This window comes from Anser brachyrhynchus (assembly GCF_964034855.1).
Source record: "Anser brachyrhynchus genome assembly, chromosome: 10".
In the NCBI taxonomy this organism is placed as follows: Eukaryota; Metazoa; Chordata; class Aves; order Anseriformes; family Anatidae; genus Anser; species Anser brachyrhynchus.
In genome coordinates, this window is record NC_137705.1 from 7,825,521 (window position 1) to 7,843,542 (window position 18,022).

At 47.2% G+C, this 18,022-nt stretch overlaps 1 protein-coding gene across 13 annotated transcripts in view; it reads left to right on the forward strand.

Moving 5' to 3' along the window:
* The window catches only part of CADPS (calcium dependent secretion activator), a 202,782-nt gene that overhangs the window by 117,142 nt on the left and 67,618 nt on the right, over positions 1 to 18,022 (forward strand). For 8 of the 13 annotated variants that reach the window (XM_080605739.1, XM_080605731.1, XM_080605740.1 and 5 more), the window contains exons 12-13: positions 3,697 to 3,833; positions 9,117 to 9,304. In XM_080605739.1, the coding sequence (XP_080461865.1) occupies positions 3,697 to 3,833; positions 9,117 to 9,304 (325 nt within the window). Of the gene's footprint in view, positions 1 to 3,696; positions 3,834 to 9,116; positions 9,305 to 10,369; positions 10,535 to 18,022 lie in introns of all 13 variants that reach the window. The other 5 variants (XM_080605730.1, XM_080605738.1, XM_080605735.1 and 2 more) reach the window with 1 other exon arrangement.

Consider the following 18,022-nt stretch of genomic DNA (forward strand, 5'->3'; position numbering starts at 1 on the left):
TTAAGAGCAGACAATAATGTGAGCCCCCGAGTGTAGCACAAAAGGCCGGAGTCTGTAGTTTTCAAGAAGAAAGGTTTGTGGAGTCTGTGCTGCCAATTTACCTCTCCTCGCAGCCTCCCTTCTGAGACCACCATCGAACACCTTTCAGCTGCACTTGTGTGCGGCTTGTCTAAATATGTAAGATAACTTCTGGAGGCCTGCAGCAGCATTTTGTCTGGGGCCTGAACAAAGAAGCACCAGCTAGCTTGGCACGGCACCTTGGAAAGGGATTGTAAGTTACTGGAGCATCATATAACTTTCTTTCTTTGGTCTCTCCTTTCTTTTTGACTGGAATAACAGAACAGGGTCAAAAAAGCAGCTGTATTTGACTGAAACAATTAATTTAAAGTACTTACAAATTAGCTGTACAGTTTGGGTACGAATCTTAGCCACTCGCACTTTGTACTTTATTTAAAATCTCATCAGACTGGGCAAACCATTCTGAAAGAGGAAGATTATATATAAAACTTTATATGCAGATGTCAGGAGTATTTTAAATCACAGATCAGCTGTCTGGAGTGGAGAAACAATATATTTAGAACAATCCTTGTCTTTTTGTATTTTCTAGGAAGTTAAATGTTTTTGGTACCTAAATTGATACCTATTTTTGGTACCTAATTTGGTACCTATTTGATACCTAAATTTCATTTTAAAAAGCGAGTCCCTTAGAAAAATCAAAATGCAAAAATAAATTACAAATTATGTGTTTATCTTCTGATAATTAAGGGAAGCTAAGTTTAGCATAGGACTGTCCTTTTTAACCTGCTCCTAGTTATTTTTAAGAATTTTAAACCTCTAAACCAGTGCAGGTGTGACATTTAAGAGAAATACATGTGTATGTCATCATCCCGCAGGGACAGCTCCAGTTCCAGCCACACCTGCTTTATCCCAGCTGATTTGGAGGTGTGGGATCTGCAGCACTGGGCTGGTGTGGGGGGAACTGCAGCTGTTTGTCTTCCTTTTCATGTCAGAAAACCACACTTCAAATCACCGACTGAGCAGAACTCATGCTCATATTTCCTTGAAAAGCGTTTTGGTCCTGCAGGCTCATGTGGTGCCGTGCCCGCTTCCTCCCTCTTCGGTGGTTGTTCTGAGATGGGGAGGTTTGGGGAAATGGGTTCGGCAGCAAGCACCCAACACAGTGGTGCCCACAGGTAAAATTTCCCCTGAGCATGGGCAGTCGTGAAGGCCATTCAAGTGCCCTGTAGTTCTCAGCAATTGCCAGAAATTGTCCGTGCTCCTGCCCTGGGCAGAGAGATCTTAGCGAGCACGAGCCAGTGCCTCTGCTCGGCCAGCACCACAGAGCTTCGGCCTGCTCACGCCACCCAGAGGTGTGCTCCGTGTCCGCCTTCTCCAGAGAACACGAAGTGGGGGAAGTTGATTAGTTTGGAGTAAAAAAAAAATACTAATTTCCAACATGCTTTCTCACACATCTGCGCAGAGAAGTTCACCAGCTAAAGGGCTAGGGGACTCTTCACGTTTCCAGCTGATTTACTCAAATCGCAGAGCCTTGCTTGCAGAGCAAGAGGATTGACAGTGTATCAGGGCTCCTAATTGAAAAGTAATAAAATCTCTGAGTGAAGCTGGCAAATTAAGGCCTCCAGCCAATTTGTCAGCTTGCAGTCAACTCAGAGGAACCCGGGAGAGCAACAATCCATTATCAGACTATTTTTAATATCTGCTAAAGCATTTTGTGGGCGCTAGGGATGGAGTCAGAAGCAGCAGAGACAAACTCTTCAGGAGCAAGCTCTATCAGATCGATCCTGGCCCAAAGGGACAGAGATAACGGGGCAGAAAGCTGTCGAAATGGGCAGGATCTGGCCTGCTGCTGTGAGACCCGGGGCTGGGTGGGCTTCATGCCTTCCACCCAAGGATGCCAGAGACCGTCTGTGCCGTAGAGGTGATGCTCTGGCCAGGGAGCTTGTCCCCATCCCCAGAGCCAGCCCTGGTGCCGCCATCTCGCTCGGCACCGCCGGCTGCTTTCCTGTCCCCGCGCTGAATGCACGGAGCCGCCGGCAGAGGCAGAGGGGGGGATTTGGGACTGGAGGGAGAGGCAGAGGGGAGGAGGGCAGGAGTCAGTGCATGAAGTGACAGAGAGGAACAGACCCTCAAAAAGTGTAGAACCCGCTTAAAAAAAAAATGAAATACACAGCGTTTATTCAGCAGGGTTTTAATGAGGAAGATTGCCAGCCACTGCTGAATTAAGTATTGCTAGCAGCTAATTGAAATGTTACATGTTTTAATTTGTCTGATTTCCTTCCAGTGGGTGATGTTATTTATATAGTTTGTATATAGCTAACGACAGACTATACAGAAAATGCAAAGATTGCTTTCAATGATCAGCAATATGTGAGAGCACAGACATGAACGAGGTGCTTAGGAAGCCATGCCATCCTTCACAGATTAATATAAATAGTTAAATAAAACATACATAAAAGAATGCTATCTCATTATCATTTAAAGCTCCTTTTATTCTTTTCTTTTTAATTAAGGATTTCTGTTTCTTCTGGTAAAGAGCGATTTTGTTTTAAAACAAATACAGTTACCTTTTAGTACTACTGCGGAAAACTGCATTTTTGTGTCCTTTCAGCCACATTGTTTCAAGGCCACCCAGTTCCCCTAGGAGGCTATAAACAGGGGAAGGATTTAAATCCCATTCTATTTGTCGAGGATTTGGCAAGAACCCATATAGTAGGAAGCTGAGCACGGACAAAACCGAGTGAAAGGTGTCTTTTAATTCCCCGGTCGCTGGTGGAACAAAGCCTGCTCCCAGCGGGGTCCCGGCTGGCCGCACCCAGGCTGCATCAGCGGCTTCATTTCAACCGGTGAATTTGGTGTATTTTTAGATAACCATGTTGAGATTAATTAATTAGCCCCTAGGAGTTAGTGCCTGTAAACGTCACCCAAAGCAGAGATGTGTGAATACGGTGAGGCTGTTAATTCACAAAAAAAATGGCAGCTCGTAATCCAAGCAGAGGAAATTGTGTCCCTGTCAGGATGACTGGCAGCTCCAGCGTGCTATCAGGTTACCTCCTCAGTGATAACGAACTACACATCAATTTAACTTATTAGCAATGCTTAAAAGAGCGTCTTTTTATTTCTTGGAGGTAGCATTTAAAGTCGCCGTTAGAAAAAAACTGCCCTGGGAGGCAAACATTGGCATTTGGATAAAGAACAATGTAAATGATTTGATACCTAGAAAACCTAGTAAATTTAGAGAAAAATGCTACAGCTATAACTTCATTAGAATGGCAGAATCTATTATAATTAACCACAACTAACTAAATAGGAGCTAATTTACTTCTGTGAGCCAAAACTCTGTTAAATGATAGTGTATTGTAAGATACAGAGTAAGTTATTTGGTTTGTGTTCTGTTTTTAAGTACAGAATAAATGCACTATAACGAGCCGTTGACACGATGTTAATTCTAAAATCTTTTGCCTAAATGCAATAAGATCGTCCATAACTGATGCAAGTTGACAATGGGAGGTGAAGATTGTATATGTAGCCTGCAAAGAGAAAAGTTAATGGCAATGTAGGGAAGAGGAGATATTTAGCTTTCATGCTTCATACTGTATATTTTTCTGTTGTATTTGTCAACTAAAATATGTTATATCTCTCTAAATGGTGTCTTTCTCTATATGTATAAATGAACAGATGCAGATAGAGCTCAAAAGCATGGCATGGATGAATTTATCTCTTCCAATCCCTGTAACTTTGACCACGCTTCACTCTTTGAGATGGTTCAGCGCCTCACTTTGGACCACAGACTTAATGATTCCTATTCTTGTCTGGCAAGTATATTCTTTGGTCTCTAGTGATATAAACACCAAGCAGCAAAGTCAAAGCTAGTGCGAGTGGGGGCTAATCCCCCTGTTGCTGGAAGATTGACTTCTGTTTACACCAGGTTTGAATTTGGGCCAGAGGTATTTTCTTTTTGAGAGGCTACCTCCAGTGATCTGACTGCTGTTCTTCTCCAGGTAGCACTGTCTTTATCGTTTCTGTTTGCAATGTTTAAAATGTTTCTTCCTGCAAAGACAAACTCCTGTGTGGGGATGTGCAGTAGAGAGCAGAAGCAGTTTTGCAGCTTCCCACGCTGCCTTCTAGAGTCTTTTGGATGAAATTGCAGGGGAAAGATGAAGGTCTGGTACCACCTCCCATGACAATGGAGTCACTACAGGAATAACCATGGCCCAGCTTTGTGTCTGTGTATGGGCAGGGATCCCAAGCAGGTAACAGGTGGGACTAGATGGATAACTGCAGGCATCCTGCGGTCAGTCCTTGCTCACGCAGTCGCATGCCCATCCTGATTATTCCATGAGCACAGGTCGCAGCTCTCAGGCCACCTCCGTACAACGTGCTCTGTACAGCGGTGGCACCGAGGTGCTCCAGGACAGCTTGTTGTCTTTGGCTGGAGTGCAGTGCTTGGGGGCTGCAAGGCAGTGTGAGGATTTACATGACAAATAACCTTTACCAGTACAACTTGAACAATGAATTTCCAGCAGTTTTGGTGAGAAGGATGAAGAGGCTCTTAGTTTTTGAGAAAATAACAGGATGAAAACTTTCTAGAGGGGTTGGATGAGGCCTGAAATGTATGTCCTGTCCTGAAAGGCACGGGACAGATCCCGACCTGCTGTCCTCCTCATGCTGCACAGGAATCTCCACACTGGGGTGTCATCACTGACTTCTTCAGCAGAAGGACCTTCTTGTGACAGTAGTCTCCACCTTTAGCCAGCTGTGCAGTTCCTGGAGCTGGCACTATCAGGTGGCTTTCTGTTAGAAGTGGCAAAATGAGAACACAGCTGAGCCAGTAAGCCTGTCAGGCTCCAACCTTGTCCTCCAAGTGCCCCTGCATCAGGGTGCCCCTCCCATCTGCTCAGCTCCTTGCACCGCACACAAGGGTTGATCTCAGAAAGACCAAGATCCCGTAAATGCCAGCAGCAGCAGTGAGTTACCACCTTCCTAGTGAGAGGCAGGGCTAGGAGGAGCGGTTGTGGACGTCCCCTGAGGTAAGGATGGGCTGGGGGAAGGCTGCAGTGCGCACCTGACCTGCAGATCCCCGGGTGGTACAAGTAGGCTCGGTGGGAGCGTCGGCTGACCTGCCGCGGGTTTCTCACCGGTTCCACCGAGGTCTTTGCTCCGGCAGGCAGTGGGTTTGGCATGCGGCTTCTGCTCCCCACGCATGGCTGGCACTAGGAAGACCATCCCCATCCATGCATGTCTGACAGGTTGGCTTGCAGCTGGTGTGTCTCTGTGCAGCCTCGGGCCTGGTGAGAGAGCTGAGGCCTTTGAAATAAAGTCATGGCTGAAGGAGAGTCACGAGGCCGTCACTGGAAATTATTAATAATGTTTCTCTTCAAGACACCCACCAGCCATACTTCTGCTTGTTATCAAGATGTTTAGACCCTTGCTAGAAACTACTGGAATGATGGAGCTCCCCTCAGCACCAAGACTTGTGTCTCCTCAGAGCAGAGCATCACCAATTAAACCGTCTTCTTTCAAATCACTCATTACAGTGTTGTCAAGAAGAGAATAATGAGCTGTGTTCACCTCCTCTTGGATCTCAACTGCTTCTTTATTTTAGTATGGTTTTGTCCTAATTTTGAAGTTAAATCAGACTGACCGCAAAATTTGAGTTCAACTGCAAGGAGCTCCCTTTGCTCTTGAGGTGTTTGTGGGAAGCTGGTGATACCCTTGTGCTGGCTTGCCTGTGGGAGCTGTGAGCCTGTGGTAAGCCTGCCCTGTCCCCTCTGTGCTGCTGGGCGATTGTTATTCTTCCTACAGGATGTTCACATGCAAGGTCGCGAAGAGTTTTGTCTTGTTGCACGTCTTGTTTTCTGTTGTGGACACGGAGGTGCCAGGGAAGACTTAGGCAGACACGGTGGCTTACCCTGACACAGAGGATAGCTCAGCTTTGCCTCCTTTCCGCGGAACCAGGTTAAACAATGTTATTGTGAGCCTACTCGCTGGCTGAGCCAGGCATCCCTATGAAAACAAACAGGCTGTCTGACTAATCTCAGCTATTGCAGAAGTGATGTTTGCTGGCAGAGAGCACCGTGCTGGGAAAGGGGAAGAGCGTCGTCGGCATTGCTTTCCGAGGCTCTTGCCCATCATCCTCAAGCTGAATGCACAATTGCTTTCACAGCTCTTCCTGGACTTTCTGATAGGGAAAGAGTGTGCAGCTCTTCCAGCTTAATATCAATCCCACGCATGCGTGGATCTTCATTCCTTTCTGCTTGGACACGTGTTATTTCTGAGACTGCCCTTCAACTCTTCCCAAGACTTCCCAACCTACTGCCAGCATCTGGCTCATGCAACAAGATCCCTACTGGAGCAGTATGTCCCATTCATGGGAGTCACACCACACCGCATCATATTTACCAAGAGGTGGTCTTCTGGAGAGCCCGGTCTAGCAGAGATGATGTGTGAAGGGATCACATGAAAAGGCCCAGAAAGCAGGCCACCAAAATTATATTGTCTGTTTTTTTCCCATGGTAAATGAGAAAATACAGGTATTGACAAGTGAATATTTTCCCTCAAAAATCCTGGTTTTCACAGAAACTGCATTTTGCATTGGAAAAATCTCCAATGATTGATCAAGCCTTGCCTTACCTAGTTGAAAAGCTCCCATTGCACTCCCCACTGCGGCCAGGAACATGTGGCATTGTCTTAATGCAGATGAGCTTCTCAAACACAGTTGAGCTCCCTGCACTCTACAGCCTTCTTCCAATGTCCCCTCTACGTTTCTCCATGCCACTGAAGACCATCTGGGAGACCAAACTGAGCTACACCTAGCTGTGTTGGGTTGAAACACCCCGTGCGTCACTATCAGTTGCGTTTGCCAGACTGGCTGGTTGTCAGTTGGTTGTGCCAGGCAAATCTTAATCAAGAGCCAGGATCTGCCTAAAGATGTGGGGGATTTGTCTGAATACAGCCTTTTATTCAAACCTTAGATTTTTTTCTGGGGCCTTGGGAACAGCATTTACTGCCCCTTTGTAGCTCTGTTCAGGATTTTTATTTCATACCTCTGCCATGCAAAAGGAAACCTCCTGGTCTTCCTGGGCTCTGGATCTCTCTACCTGTAGTTTCCTTGGGCATGCTCTCGTGAGCTGTCAAGGTATGAGGTTTGTTACTGAACCTCTGAGCTTCTGCTCAGGCTTCCCCTTTGTTGAGCCATGGGAGTGATCTTAAGTGTTTGCCCCCATCCCTTCTGTCTGACCAAGGAGCAGCACTTCTCAGACCCTGGTGCAGGGGAGCGATGTGATGCACTCCCGCTCACCAGGTCTAGCCTCCTACCTCCTTCAGCCCAAACTCCAGGCTTGATACCTGACTCCAGGGAAATTAGTGGCATCCTTCCCACTGATGTCAGTGGTGCCAAGATTTCACCCCGTAGGAAGGGCTAAGTCCTTTGTATATATATTATGTGAATATAAGAATTTAAACCTCATTTCTACCCCAGTAACCAAATGCACACATCTTTTTGTTTCAGAGCAGTTGCAACATTTCTATATTTTTATCATACGAAATCACCAAAGACTTGTGTGAAAAGACACAAAGTGAAGAGAAGGTCCAAGGATGTAGCAAACAGGCAACATAAAGAAGTCCAGAATCAAGCACAATACCACTAACCAAAAAGCAAACAAAAATATCACTAAAAGCAGTGAAAGCAAATATACCCCTCCCAAAAAATAGCCTTCCAGAGTGCTGTCCCATCTGCATTGTTCTGTGTCTTCATTTTGAAATGTGCACTTCCAGTGATCCCAGAACTGTAGCTACTCCCTATATCTATCATTTTCCCCTCATTATTTTAATTCTTTTCTCAATCTGTTTTGGAGTTGGCCCAATAAGGATGAGCAAATCCTTCTCTATGTCTTTGAGCTCTTAATTGATATTTCTTCAACTCTTTTCAAAGCAGCTATTTTGGCATCTAGAAAAGATTTGGTGTCATCTGAGTGGTAGAAAATATATTTTAATCTTTCACAGCAGTGTTGTTTCTAAGATGTAGCATTTGGGGTAACAGATGGGGTGGCAAAGAAGTTGCCTATAGGGGCAGTGCTCTGCCTCAACTACTCTCCCGCCCGCTGCAGGAACTTTTCAATTAAACGATGAAAGATTTTGCAGCTTGATGCATTCCAGAGCTGCGTCTTAGCAATTGTTTAGCACCCAAATTTCCATGTAAATATTGACGGTTTTGCAGCATTTTGAAAATCTACGATCTACAAGAATATTCTCGTTCTCGCTAGCGCCTTCGCTGAAGGCAGAGGCGCGCTCGGCTCCGGCTGTCCTGCGACGCTCACCGGAGCGCTGTGCCGTCCCCTCGCAGGGCACTGCGTCCTCCTCGGGAGCATGGACGTTGCACCGCCAGCCGTGTGTCACCAGGCCTTTAGGACTGACAGACAGCAGTCGTTGGAGGTTTCTGGACGTGTAAAGAAACCGTGCCCGTGAGCCGAGCTCATGTTTGCTGCGATGCCGAGGAGCGCTGGCCTGCCGGCTGGTGGGCGATCTCAGAGCGCATCGCCGAGGGTACACAACAAGGACGATGTGAAACGTCCCCGTGTGATGCTGGGAAACTGCCTTCCTCCGTCTTCAGGATGTTCCTACGTGCCAGATGCAAGAGAAGCCGTTGTTCAGTGTAATCCTCCCTGTTCTCCCCCAGATCACTCTTCTCGCTCCCGGCCAAATGTGCAGTCCCTTCCCCAGAATGAGATCACTGTTTCATGTTGCTTAAATAATCAAATCTTTGTCATCTCTTTAAAGGTGTGAATCTTTTTTTTTCTTTTCTTTTTTTTTTTTTTGCTAGACACTGACATGAACTGGCCTCACTTTTCAGCATTTTAAATGACATTTTCTGTTAATGGTAGCATAATGTATTTTTGTTAACAGTTGCACTGAGTATATGCTGTGATTAGGTGATGATATGCAGACTGTTTTGTTTAAGAGTGACCTCTCCTTTTTTCTTAATGTAGCCTTAGGTTTGTATTTCTTTATTAGAACAGTTGACCACTACACCTCCAAATCTGATAGCATTTGTATTTAATAACCTATATTTAAAATCAAGTCTCTTTATTTCTAAACAGGGCTGGTTTAGTCCTGGCCAGGTCTTTGTGCTAGATGAGTATTGTGCACGTAATGGAGTGAGAGGCTGTCACAGACATCTCTGCTACCTCAGAGATTTGCTAGAGCGCGCAGAAAATGGAGCTATGATTGACCCCACCTTACTTCACTACAGCTTTGCCTTTTGTGCATCACATGTTCATGGCAACAGGTAAGGAATTATTTTTGGCTAGCAGCTCCCTGCCAGCAAGGGATGACTTTGTCAGATATAGGTTTCCTTGGATAATGCACAACAGTCCCCAATTTGTTTTCACATTGGATGTTTGGCAGCAGCGCTTCTAGTGGCATAGTCAGTTTGTTTGTTTGTTTCGTTGCTTGTTTAATGTAAGCAATAAAAATGCACGTAGGGGATCCAGAAATCAGGGTTTTTAACTTTCTTACCCAGGCACCTGCTAAATGCAGTTCTGGGCAAACTAGAGTTGACGTACATGTGACTGTCATGGGTTGAATATAATGGAAGTAAACAATATACTGGGCTGATTTAATTGCTGCGTGAGAGGATCTGACAAGTTGCAGCAGTGAAATTTTCAGCAGGATCAAACTTCAGTGCACAGAAGTGCTTGAAGCCCTCGGGCACCTCTGTCTCTTCGGCAGGCGGCGTGACGTCAGCCTTGGAATTGCTTAGGCATAATTGGAAATTTTGTCTTGCTGCTGTTGCAAAGGAATTCCAGTTCCAGAAGCAGCCCATTCCTTTCTCTCAAATGTGGCAAATCTTTGATGGTAGGGAGCGGAGCTATGCTTTTTCCTTTTCTATTTATTTCGTTGACAGCTGTGGTATATATTGCAGCTTCTTTTTCTGGTTTGGTTTTGTTTTTTCTGCTAAGTTGCATTATATACTTGGAGATATTGCTCTCTATCCTGCAAATGCTTCTGAAGAAAGGAGTGTTATAATTATGTGTTTTCATAAGCCCTCTGGTAAATAGCATCCTGAATTATGGCACACATTGCCCAGGTTTCACGTTGCAAGGCTGCCGCTTGCTTTGCAGTTAGTTTCATACATCTTGTCATGGAAACCGAGTCCTTGCTTCCTTAGTTTCTTTTTTAGTTATGACTTTCTTTTGCTCGTTTGTTCCTTCTTTGCCAATTGTTCTTTGATTTCAGTTGTTTGCCTTTGGTTTAGTTTCCTTTTGTCTTGTGCTTTTTATTTCATGCTTTTTTCTGTTTCTTCCACGTTTGCTGCTGGCCTCCCCCCACGTGTCCCAATCACTCCCCAAAGCCACCACATGGCAGAGTTGCTTGGCGGGTCACAGCCAAGCGCAGACGGCGAGGGGGGCAAAGTGTCTCATGCCTCCGCCGCTGAAGTGGAGACAAAAAAGGATTCCAAAAAGGAGTCCAAAAAAAGGAAAGATTCCAAATCCCAGCCGAATCCAGAGCCGAAAAGGTAAGCGAAGCGCGCAGTGCACAGCAGTGCGTTGTAGCTGGCGCCGGGCTCCTCGGTCACCGAGCACACTGGGCAGGCTGCGGGGCTGCGGCAGCCGGGGTTGGCCTCTGCTGGGACGCCTTTGGGTGCCCCTGTCCCCTGGGCATCAGGGACCGTTGTGTTCCCGGCGTGTTCAGGGGACTGCGTGCAGACCTGGCCGCCCATAAAGCTCCCATCCTTGTCAGGAAGGAGGCTGGTTTGGGGACGCCACCTGGTTCGAAGCCTGTTTTCGGGGACCGTGTAACGGAGAGGAGGGTGGCTGCTGGTCACGGCTACCCCGTGTGCCTCTTCACAGGGTCCAGCACAACCAGAGCCACAGCTTCCTCTTCATCGGGTCAGTGGCAGGAGGTATCTGATGGTGCCGCGGGGATGCCCTCCCACTGGGGCTGGAGAGCTGAGTGCTTGGCAAATCCATCCTGCTTCAAGCCTCACGGGATGCGCAGAGCCCAGTGCCGTGCCCGTGCTGGTCCCTGGAGCTGCGGGTGGCGGCTGTGCCTCACTGGGACACAGCCAGGTGCTTCCAGATGGACAGCTGGGCTGTTAAATTTGGTTAAAATATTCCAAAAAAGGAACGATGTGCTTCACCCTGACTTAGCTGTCTTTAGCCGATGGCTGACTCCAGGCCAGGAAGCTGAAGGGACGTGCTCTCTCTCGGTCGGGACCTGGGCACTGCGGGGCTGCAGCATCACGCTTGTCCCCGGGACTGCGGGCGCACACGGCGAGAGTTTGGTGTGGAGACTGCGGGGTGCCGCGTTTCCTGGCCTCTGCCATCAGGAAGCCATAAAGAACCGCAGGGGGTCTGCGGGAGAAAATGTGACTCCGTGTCTTCCGTTTCTACTAATAGAATAGCGAATAGCGAAGTGGAAGAGTCGTGATTTCTTTTTGGAAAGCTGCTTAGGCCACTTGCATCATGCACTGGAGAGCTGGGTGGCAGAGCGCGCAGGGAAGGCAGTATTTATCCGTGCGGTGCTTACTGGCAATCGCGGGCTGTGCGTAAAGCTGGGTTCGCTTTCACTGCATCCCTTCCTCCCACCTCCCATGTCCACGCATTGCTCATCACCTTAGGGCTAGCCGGGGGCCATACTCTGCCCCGCAGACCTATAGCTCACTGCAGAGCAGAAAACTTCCCGTGTGTGTTTTGCAGAGGCAGGAACGTGCCCTTGCTTGGGATGGCACAGCAGCCAGCACCGCGCCCGACAGCATCTTCCAGCAGATTCAAGTCAGGAGATGTCTTTCTGTTTAACAAAGGCTTCTTTTTTTTTTCTGTCCAACCCAAGAAAGTGTTGATTTGATTTTCTCTGTAAGAGGAAGTTACTCCACTTTTCGACAGAAAAAGAAAACAAAAACAAAAAACCACCAACGTTGGGTGGTTTAGCTTTCTCCAGAAGGAGGCTGGCTGTCAGTCAGAATATGCCACCCAGTAACGAAGGTCGAGCAGGGAGATAACTCCATGTGGCTATCAATCCCCGCTATTAGCGGCAGACAGTGATGGAGCTGAGGTGGGCTGTCTGTTTGCATCGCGTTTGTGTAAGGTCAGGCGGGCAGACACCAGTCGCTCGCAGTCAGCGGGGAGGTGCGGGGAGGCTGCGCTCGGATGCCGGGGACAGCCCGGAGGTCGGGGCTGACAGGATGACAGGCGTCAGCGCGGGGACGCTGCCTCGCCTGTCCGGCACCGCGGTGCGCCCGGGACGGGAGCGGGGTGGCTGCTGGTGGAAATGCACCTCCAGCTTCGGGCTGACCCCGCTGCCGAGGCAGGTGACATGGTCAAAGCAAGATTTTGGGGCTGGTTTGGAGCCCTGGTGCTTTAGATATAAGGGTTTCTTTTTCTTTTTTTTTTTTTTACCCTCCCTTTGGGCTCCTGTAGCTTATTCAGACCCCTGAAAGCCTGACATAATCTCTCCAAAAAAAAAAAAAAAAAGGCTGTAAATCACTGCCATTTGCATCACAGTCCCCTTATTTTTTCTGTTCATTTCATCCTTTTTGGAGTAAAAAACGTGGTTAAATGGGAATTGCTTGTCCTGAGTCTTACCTCCTGCAGGTACCTGCATGTGCCATGCACAGGCTGTCGGAAGGGCAGGGGCAAGCAGTGAGCAAGCCAGGACTGCTAAAACCTGAACAATTTGCTGGCCCCCAGTTCCTTGCTACTCACCAAAGCTGAAGAACTGGAGGCTTTTCGCTATTGTGGCCACCGGCGATTTCATAGAAGGGTTTTCTCAGCTAGGTATCACTGGCTGCCTTTTTTAAAGTTCTGCTGTTATGCTGTTAGGATTTCTGATGTCTGTACCTACACGAAAGGCAAGAAACACGTAGCATTCAGACACCCGACAACACCGGCTGTGTGTTTATTGATGTCTGTGTGCTTTTGGTACCATTACGACAGTATTGAGGCTGTCGCTTGCCTTTATCAACAGTCCTCAAAAAAGTAGCGGAGGCAAAAACAGGCACGGTTTTAAGAAGGCATAGCTTTAGCTAAAATAATGAAAGGGTTTACATGACCCCAAGGTCTTCTCCTGCCTTCTGTTTCCATGTTCGTCTCCCCCCTGACTTTCGAGGGGGACGGCAGTGCTCCAGCACCGTCTGACACGCAGGGAGCCAGTGTGGTGGAGGAGCCTCGTTCCTCCGCGTCTGTGCACGAGAGGCATTGCAGAGCAGAGAACTGAGCTCAGCTTTCCCAGGGCCAAGTCGGTGCTGAGTCCTCCAACCTCCGTTTCTGTCCCTTTGGAAGGAAATGTCATCTGGAGGTGACCTTGGTTCCACACGTGGCTTGTTTGGATGTAGCCATGTCTTAGCTTTCTCTTTAAAAGTTTAAGTTGGCACCAAAAGAGACTCTTTCCATCTTTGCTAATTTCAATCTTTTAAAAATAAATCTAAAATATTGAATGTGCAGAATGTGCAGTATTAGCAGACATGGAGCTTATCAAAATCAGGATGCCAGCCTGGATCCCCTGTAGTCTGATAGCATTATTCTTTGTGAGTTGTTCGGTGACTTTTGCCCAAAGTGCGAACAACTACGATCTCTCTGTTAAGTGTCTTGGTATGTCAGTGACCTGCCCTTTGCCCTCTGAGCTGTTTTATGCTTTGTAGCATAAAACTTGTTTTCAAGAAATAGCTCTCTCATTAGCGACCATTAGCATTAGCTCCCCTTAGTCTTTATCAGCTGTAAGCCACCAGAAATAATATTATTGTTATAGACCTCGAGGAAAAGTCTGCATAACATATTCACAATGTTTTCTTTTATATTCTAATTGCATATCTGGCTATTTCACATAAAGGCAAGATTTCCACACAGCTAGTTTAAAAAAAAAGGGGGGGGGGATATTTTTGGTCCTATAAAAGAAGTGATAAATCCATCAACACGTCCCTGCGCTCAGATGAGCAGCCCTGACTGCAGACCTCGCGGGGCGTAGCGCCGTAACCCCTCGTTAGGTGCCAGCTCCGTATCGCAGCCAGACCCGTGATGACACGGCGCGCGTTGCGGCCGTCTGTCGGATACAATCCGGCATCACCCGCGACCGGCAGACAACCGGCTCGGGCTGACGTGATTCGTTGCAATAGGTGTAGGATGGCAGTGCTCAGAAGCCATTCGGTTCAGCCGCGCGGCGTCAGGGCTGTGGATCGCACATGAGGAGCGATGAGCCGTGACTCGGCGCTGGCGTGGAGGGGAGCGGGAGCAGGACGAAGGCAGGGCTGGGAGGACGAAGCGGCTCGCACCTTGGGCAGCGTCGAGGGAAGCCCCGAGGAGAGCAGGCGGAGGGCTGAGCCAAACAAAGGGCTTTCAACCGGCGTTGGGCGCGCGGCGTGAATTCCCAGAAGAAAGGGACGTCGGGCAAAACTGGCGTTCGCTGAATAAGCGTTTTCAAGGGGTCTAACCAGGTGGATTCTTTCAGATCAGCTTTGCACGGGGTGATGAAGGAGGGCAGGACAGGCAGAGTGCTCCCGCCCGCATCCCAGTGTGGCCAGTGCTGCGGCTGGACTGGTCCCCGTGCGGCCGGTGGGGCTGGCGCGGGCGAGTCCTCCCGCGAGGCAGCCTCCAAAAGCCATTCCTGACACACGCCGTCCAAGGCACTAATCATCCATGTTTACTGTATAGCTCATATGTGCTGCACCTGGCAAGCGGCAAGGGAGCTGAAGGCAGCACGTGTTTTATATTTGAGTTGTTACTTAAAAAATCAAATTATTTGCATCAGTTTTTGACATTGTTTTTTTTTCGTTGGCTCTGAATGCCAGGGCTCACAGTGCATGCAAAGATCTGTTTGCTACGTGTAAGCAATATTTTCCCCAGTAGAAAAAGTGTAGACAAGTTAAACATAAAAGGTGTAAAAGATGATCTGTCTTTTCAGTTGTAAGCCGCCATGGTATTTCATGCAGGCTTATGTCAAAGAGATTAACCCACTGGAGCTATACTGTATATTTATAATTGCATACAAATGCATGCTATTGCTTCATAGATTAGTCTTTGTTAAAAATCATTTTGATATATTTGTTTTAGCAGCATAACTAGCCCTGGGGGCACTGGGTATAATTAGAAAAGGGCATGGGGGGAGGCGGGGCTTGTAGAATAAAGCAGTGGCCTTAGGATCACAGGTCCTAATTATAATTTATAATTAACCCTGGAATTTGCACAAACCATCCAAGCTAAACAAGGACTATCGTTTTCGCTGTTTAAATTGCAACCCCTTTTCTAATTTCACCACCTGCTTTGTTGATGTTGTTGTTTTCGTGGCTTAAAACTTAAAAACAAGGAGGGATTAGGAAAGCAGCATTTAAAAGTTTTCATATGAAATATTTACGTTGTGAGTTGACTAGGTTTGAGCCAACATAATGAATCTGCAGCAGAAGGAGTGATCTGAAACTTGTTTACTTATAATTTAATTTTTCCTTATTTATTTTTCTTGCCTTTTTTGCCCTTCTGCTTTCCTCTCTGCCCACAACTTACGCCGTGCACCTCCAGTGTCCGTGAACAGGAGCTGTAGATAACCAGACGAAATGGTGTCTCCACTCAGATGGAGACGTTCGTGCTGTTTGTGGACCTGAACTCACAGACTCAGACCCATTTGTGCCTCTGCACATACCATGTACAAGCAGAGCTGTTTTTCACCATTTTGCTCTTCTCTCAGTGCCCGTCACTGCTTAGCCCAGTGTTAGGAGGACGTGGTTGTGCACTGTGTGTGAGCACATTCGTTTCTCCTGGCTGCATTCGAGCTAGCCTTGCTGCAGAAATGCTGCCTGCTGGAGGAGTCGGTGAGGCTGTCCACCAGATAAAGTATCAAATATAAAAGTTGAGCTGGAGATCTTTGTTGAAAAGAAAATCACCAGTAAGCATCAGGACGAGCTGGTGAGACCTAAACTTCTCTTGCAGATTTTTTTCAGCCCCATCAGCCATGTACTCGAATTGTCTAGAGCACAGAAGTGAATCTTAAATTATCGCAATGCTAAGCTATATACCCTTTGTGTTCTTGCGAAGGGAAAATAAATATGTTCCCTCAAAAAGATTGCATTTTCAAAGTATATTTGACTTGCATATTTAATTAGGTTTCAAAATTATCCAGCTAATAAATTAAGTGCAAGGCTTTTGGTGGTGTTTTTCCAGTTCTATGTATATCCTGCATTTGTCACTAATTAATGAGTCCCTAATGCTTCAGCTTCTGGGAAGATGAGCAACAAAGATTAACATAACTAGTAAATCCGAAGATGTGCAGCTGGGTTATAGTATTTGAAATTTGACAAAAACATGGGAAGTATTATTATTTGTGACATGGCTCAAGATGGGGGATTGTGAGGAAAGCAAAGATGACAGAACTGGTGCTAACCACTGTGACAACAACTTGAAAAGCAGCCGACATGACATCTTTCCTATCATGCTGCCGAAAATGTCAACTTTGTGAAGGACAGTGAGAAAATGGTTTGCCGAAAATTTGAAAGGTAGATTCAAGAGATGCTCATCATGTCAGATGCAATATAGTCCACAGCTGGGTGAGAAAGGGAGTCCTTGCAGTGGTGATGGCTCTCGGTTGGCAGGCCCTTCCAGACATCCGCGCTGCTCCAAAAATGGCTACAGCTGACCTGTAGATTGTCTCAAGTTTGCAGGAGCATGATACAGGAGGGCGGCGTGCCACTTACACCGCATGGCAGGCCCTGTGTGACAGAGCGGTGGCCAGGGCCACCGGGCTGGACATCTTCCTGCCTCACGGTGCGCCGGCGGCCATGGGCTGAGCGCGGGGGGAGCAGGCCGCTCGCCTGCCTGGGCTGAGTTTGCATCTCTGTGAAGGTGGAGGGACGTGGTGACAGAGCTGTTTTGGCCGGGACTTCATTCTCCAAACCCTTCCTTCCTCTTCGTGTGGGTCAGTGCTTTAAAACCAGTGCTTCCAGAGCTACACCGCGCAACCTGCGCGCGGCCCATGGTGGTATGTCAGCGGGTGTCCCACACCACTCGTTAACGTGCTAATAGCCGGTTCTGACAAAACTGAAGCCCTTAAATACAGTGAGAAGCTATGATTTGGGTAGACGGGCTGCGACCCAACCTGAGCTGTCAGACACGGGCCTGATCCTGCCTTCATCAGCATCAGCAGTGAGTCGCCCAGATCTTTGCATACAGAGCCGGCTTTTTTTTCACACGCCACTGCACTCTGCTTTCAATTAAACCCCTTGAATATATATTTTTAAAGCTGACGATGATTTTAAAGGCAGCCTGGATGCTTACTGTCCTCTCTGGGAGAAGACATCATCCAGTCCCACGTAGGTAACCACAGCTCCCTCCAGCCTGTCAGTAAATCTCGCCGTCGGAGGTTACTGACCCTGCAAAGGGTAACACAACTTTCAGACCATTTCCAGTCCACCAGCAAATCACTGCCAGGGCAGGCGGCTTTCACTGCCTCGTTTGTCAGCGCTGACACAATTAACCCAGTGACACCGTGAGTTGTTACGGGTACAGGGCGAGAACCGGGTGCCAAAAGTCAAATGAGGGTTTCAGCCTTGCCCCTTCATGTACAGCATTTATCGCTGTCTGTCCTGAATTACCTGCTCCTCTGCTCGGCAGCAAACCCGGCACTACGAGGTGCACAGCATAACAAAAGGCAGGGACGTATCTATCTGAGTGTTAAATATTTTATGGAATTTTAGGATAAAAATATATTAAGCATCTTCAGACATTAAATTTTGCTCAATATCTAATTTTTTTCTTTTTTTTTCTTTTTTTGTGGCTTGCTCATTTCTTCAAAATAACCAGTCCTAATTAGGTACTAATGAGACCAGATCCATACTTCCAAAAATGTTTATGAAATGTATTCCCAGATAAGACATTTTATCTAAGTTTTAGCCTAAATCTTTTTCCTTTTTTTTCTCCTTAATGCACAACTGAATTTGGCAAACAGTCAAATTACAATTTCTGATGAAATGCTATTTAAATTTAAATACATCCCCTGATATTCAAGTATTTTTTATGTCCATATT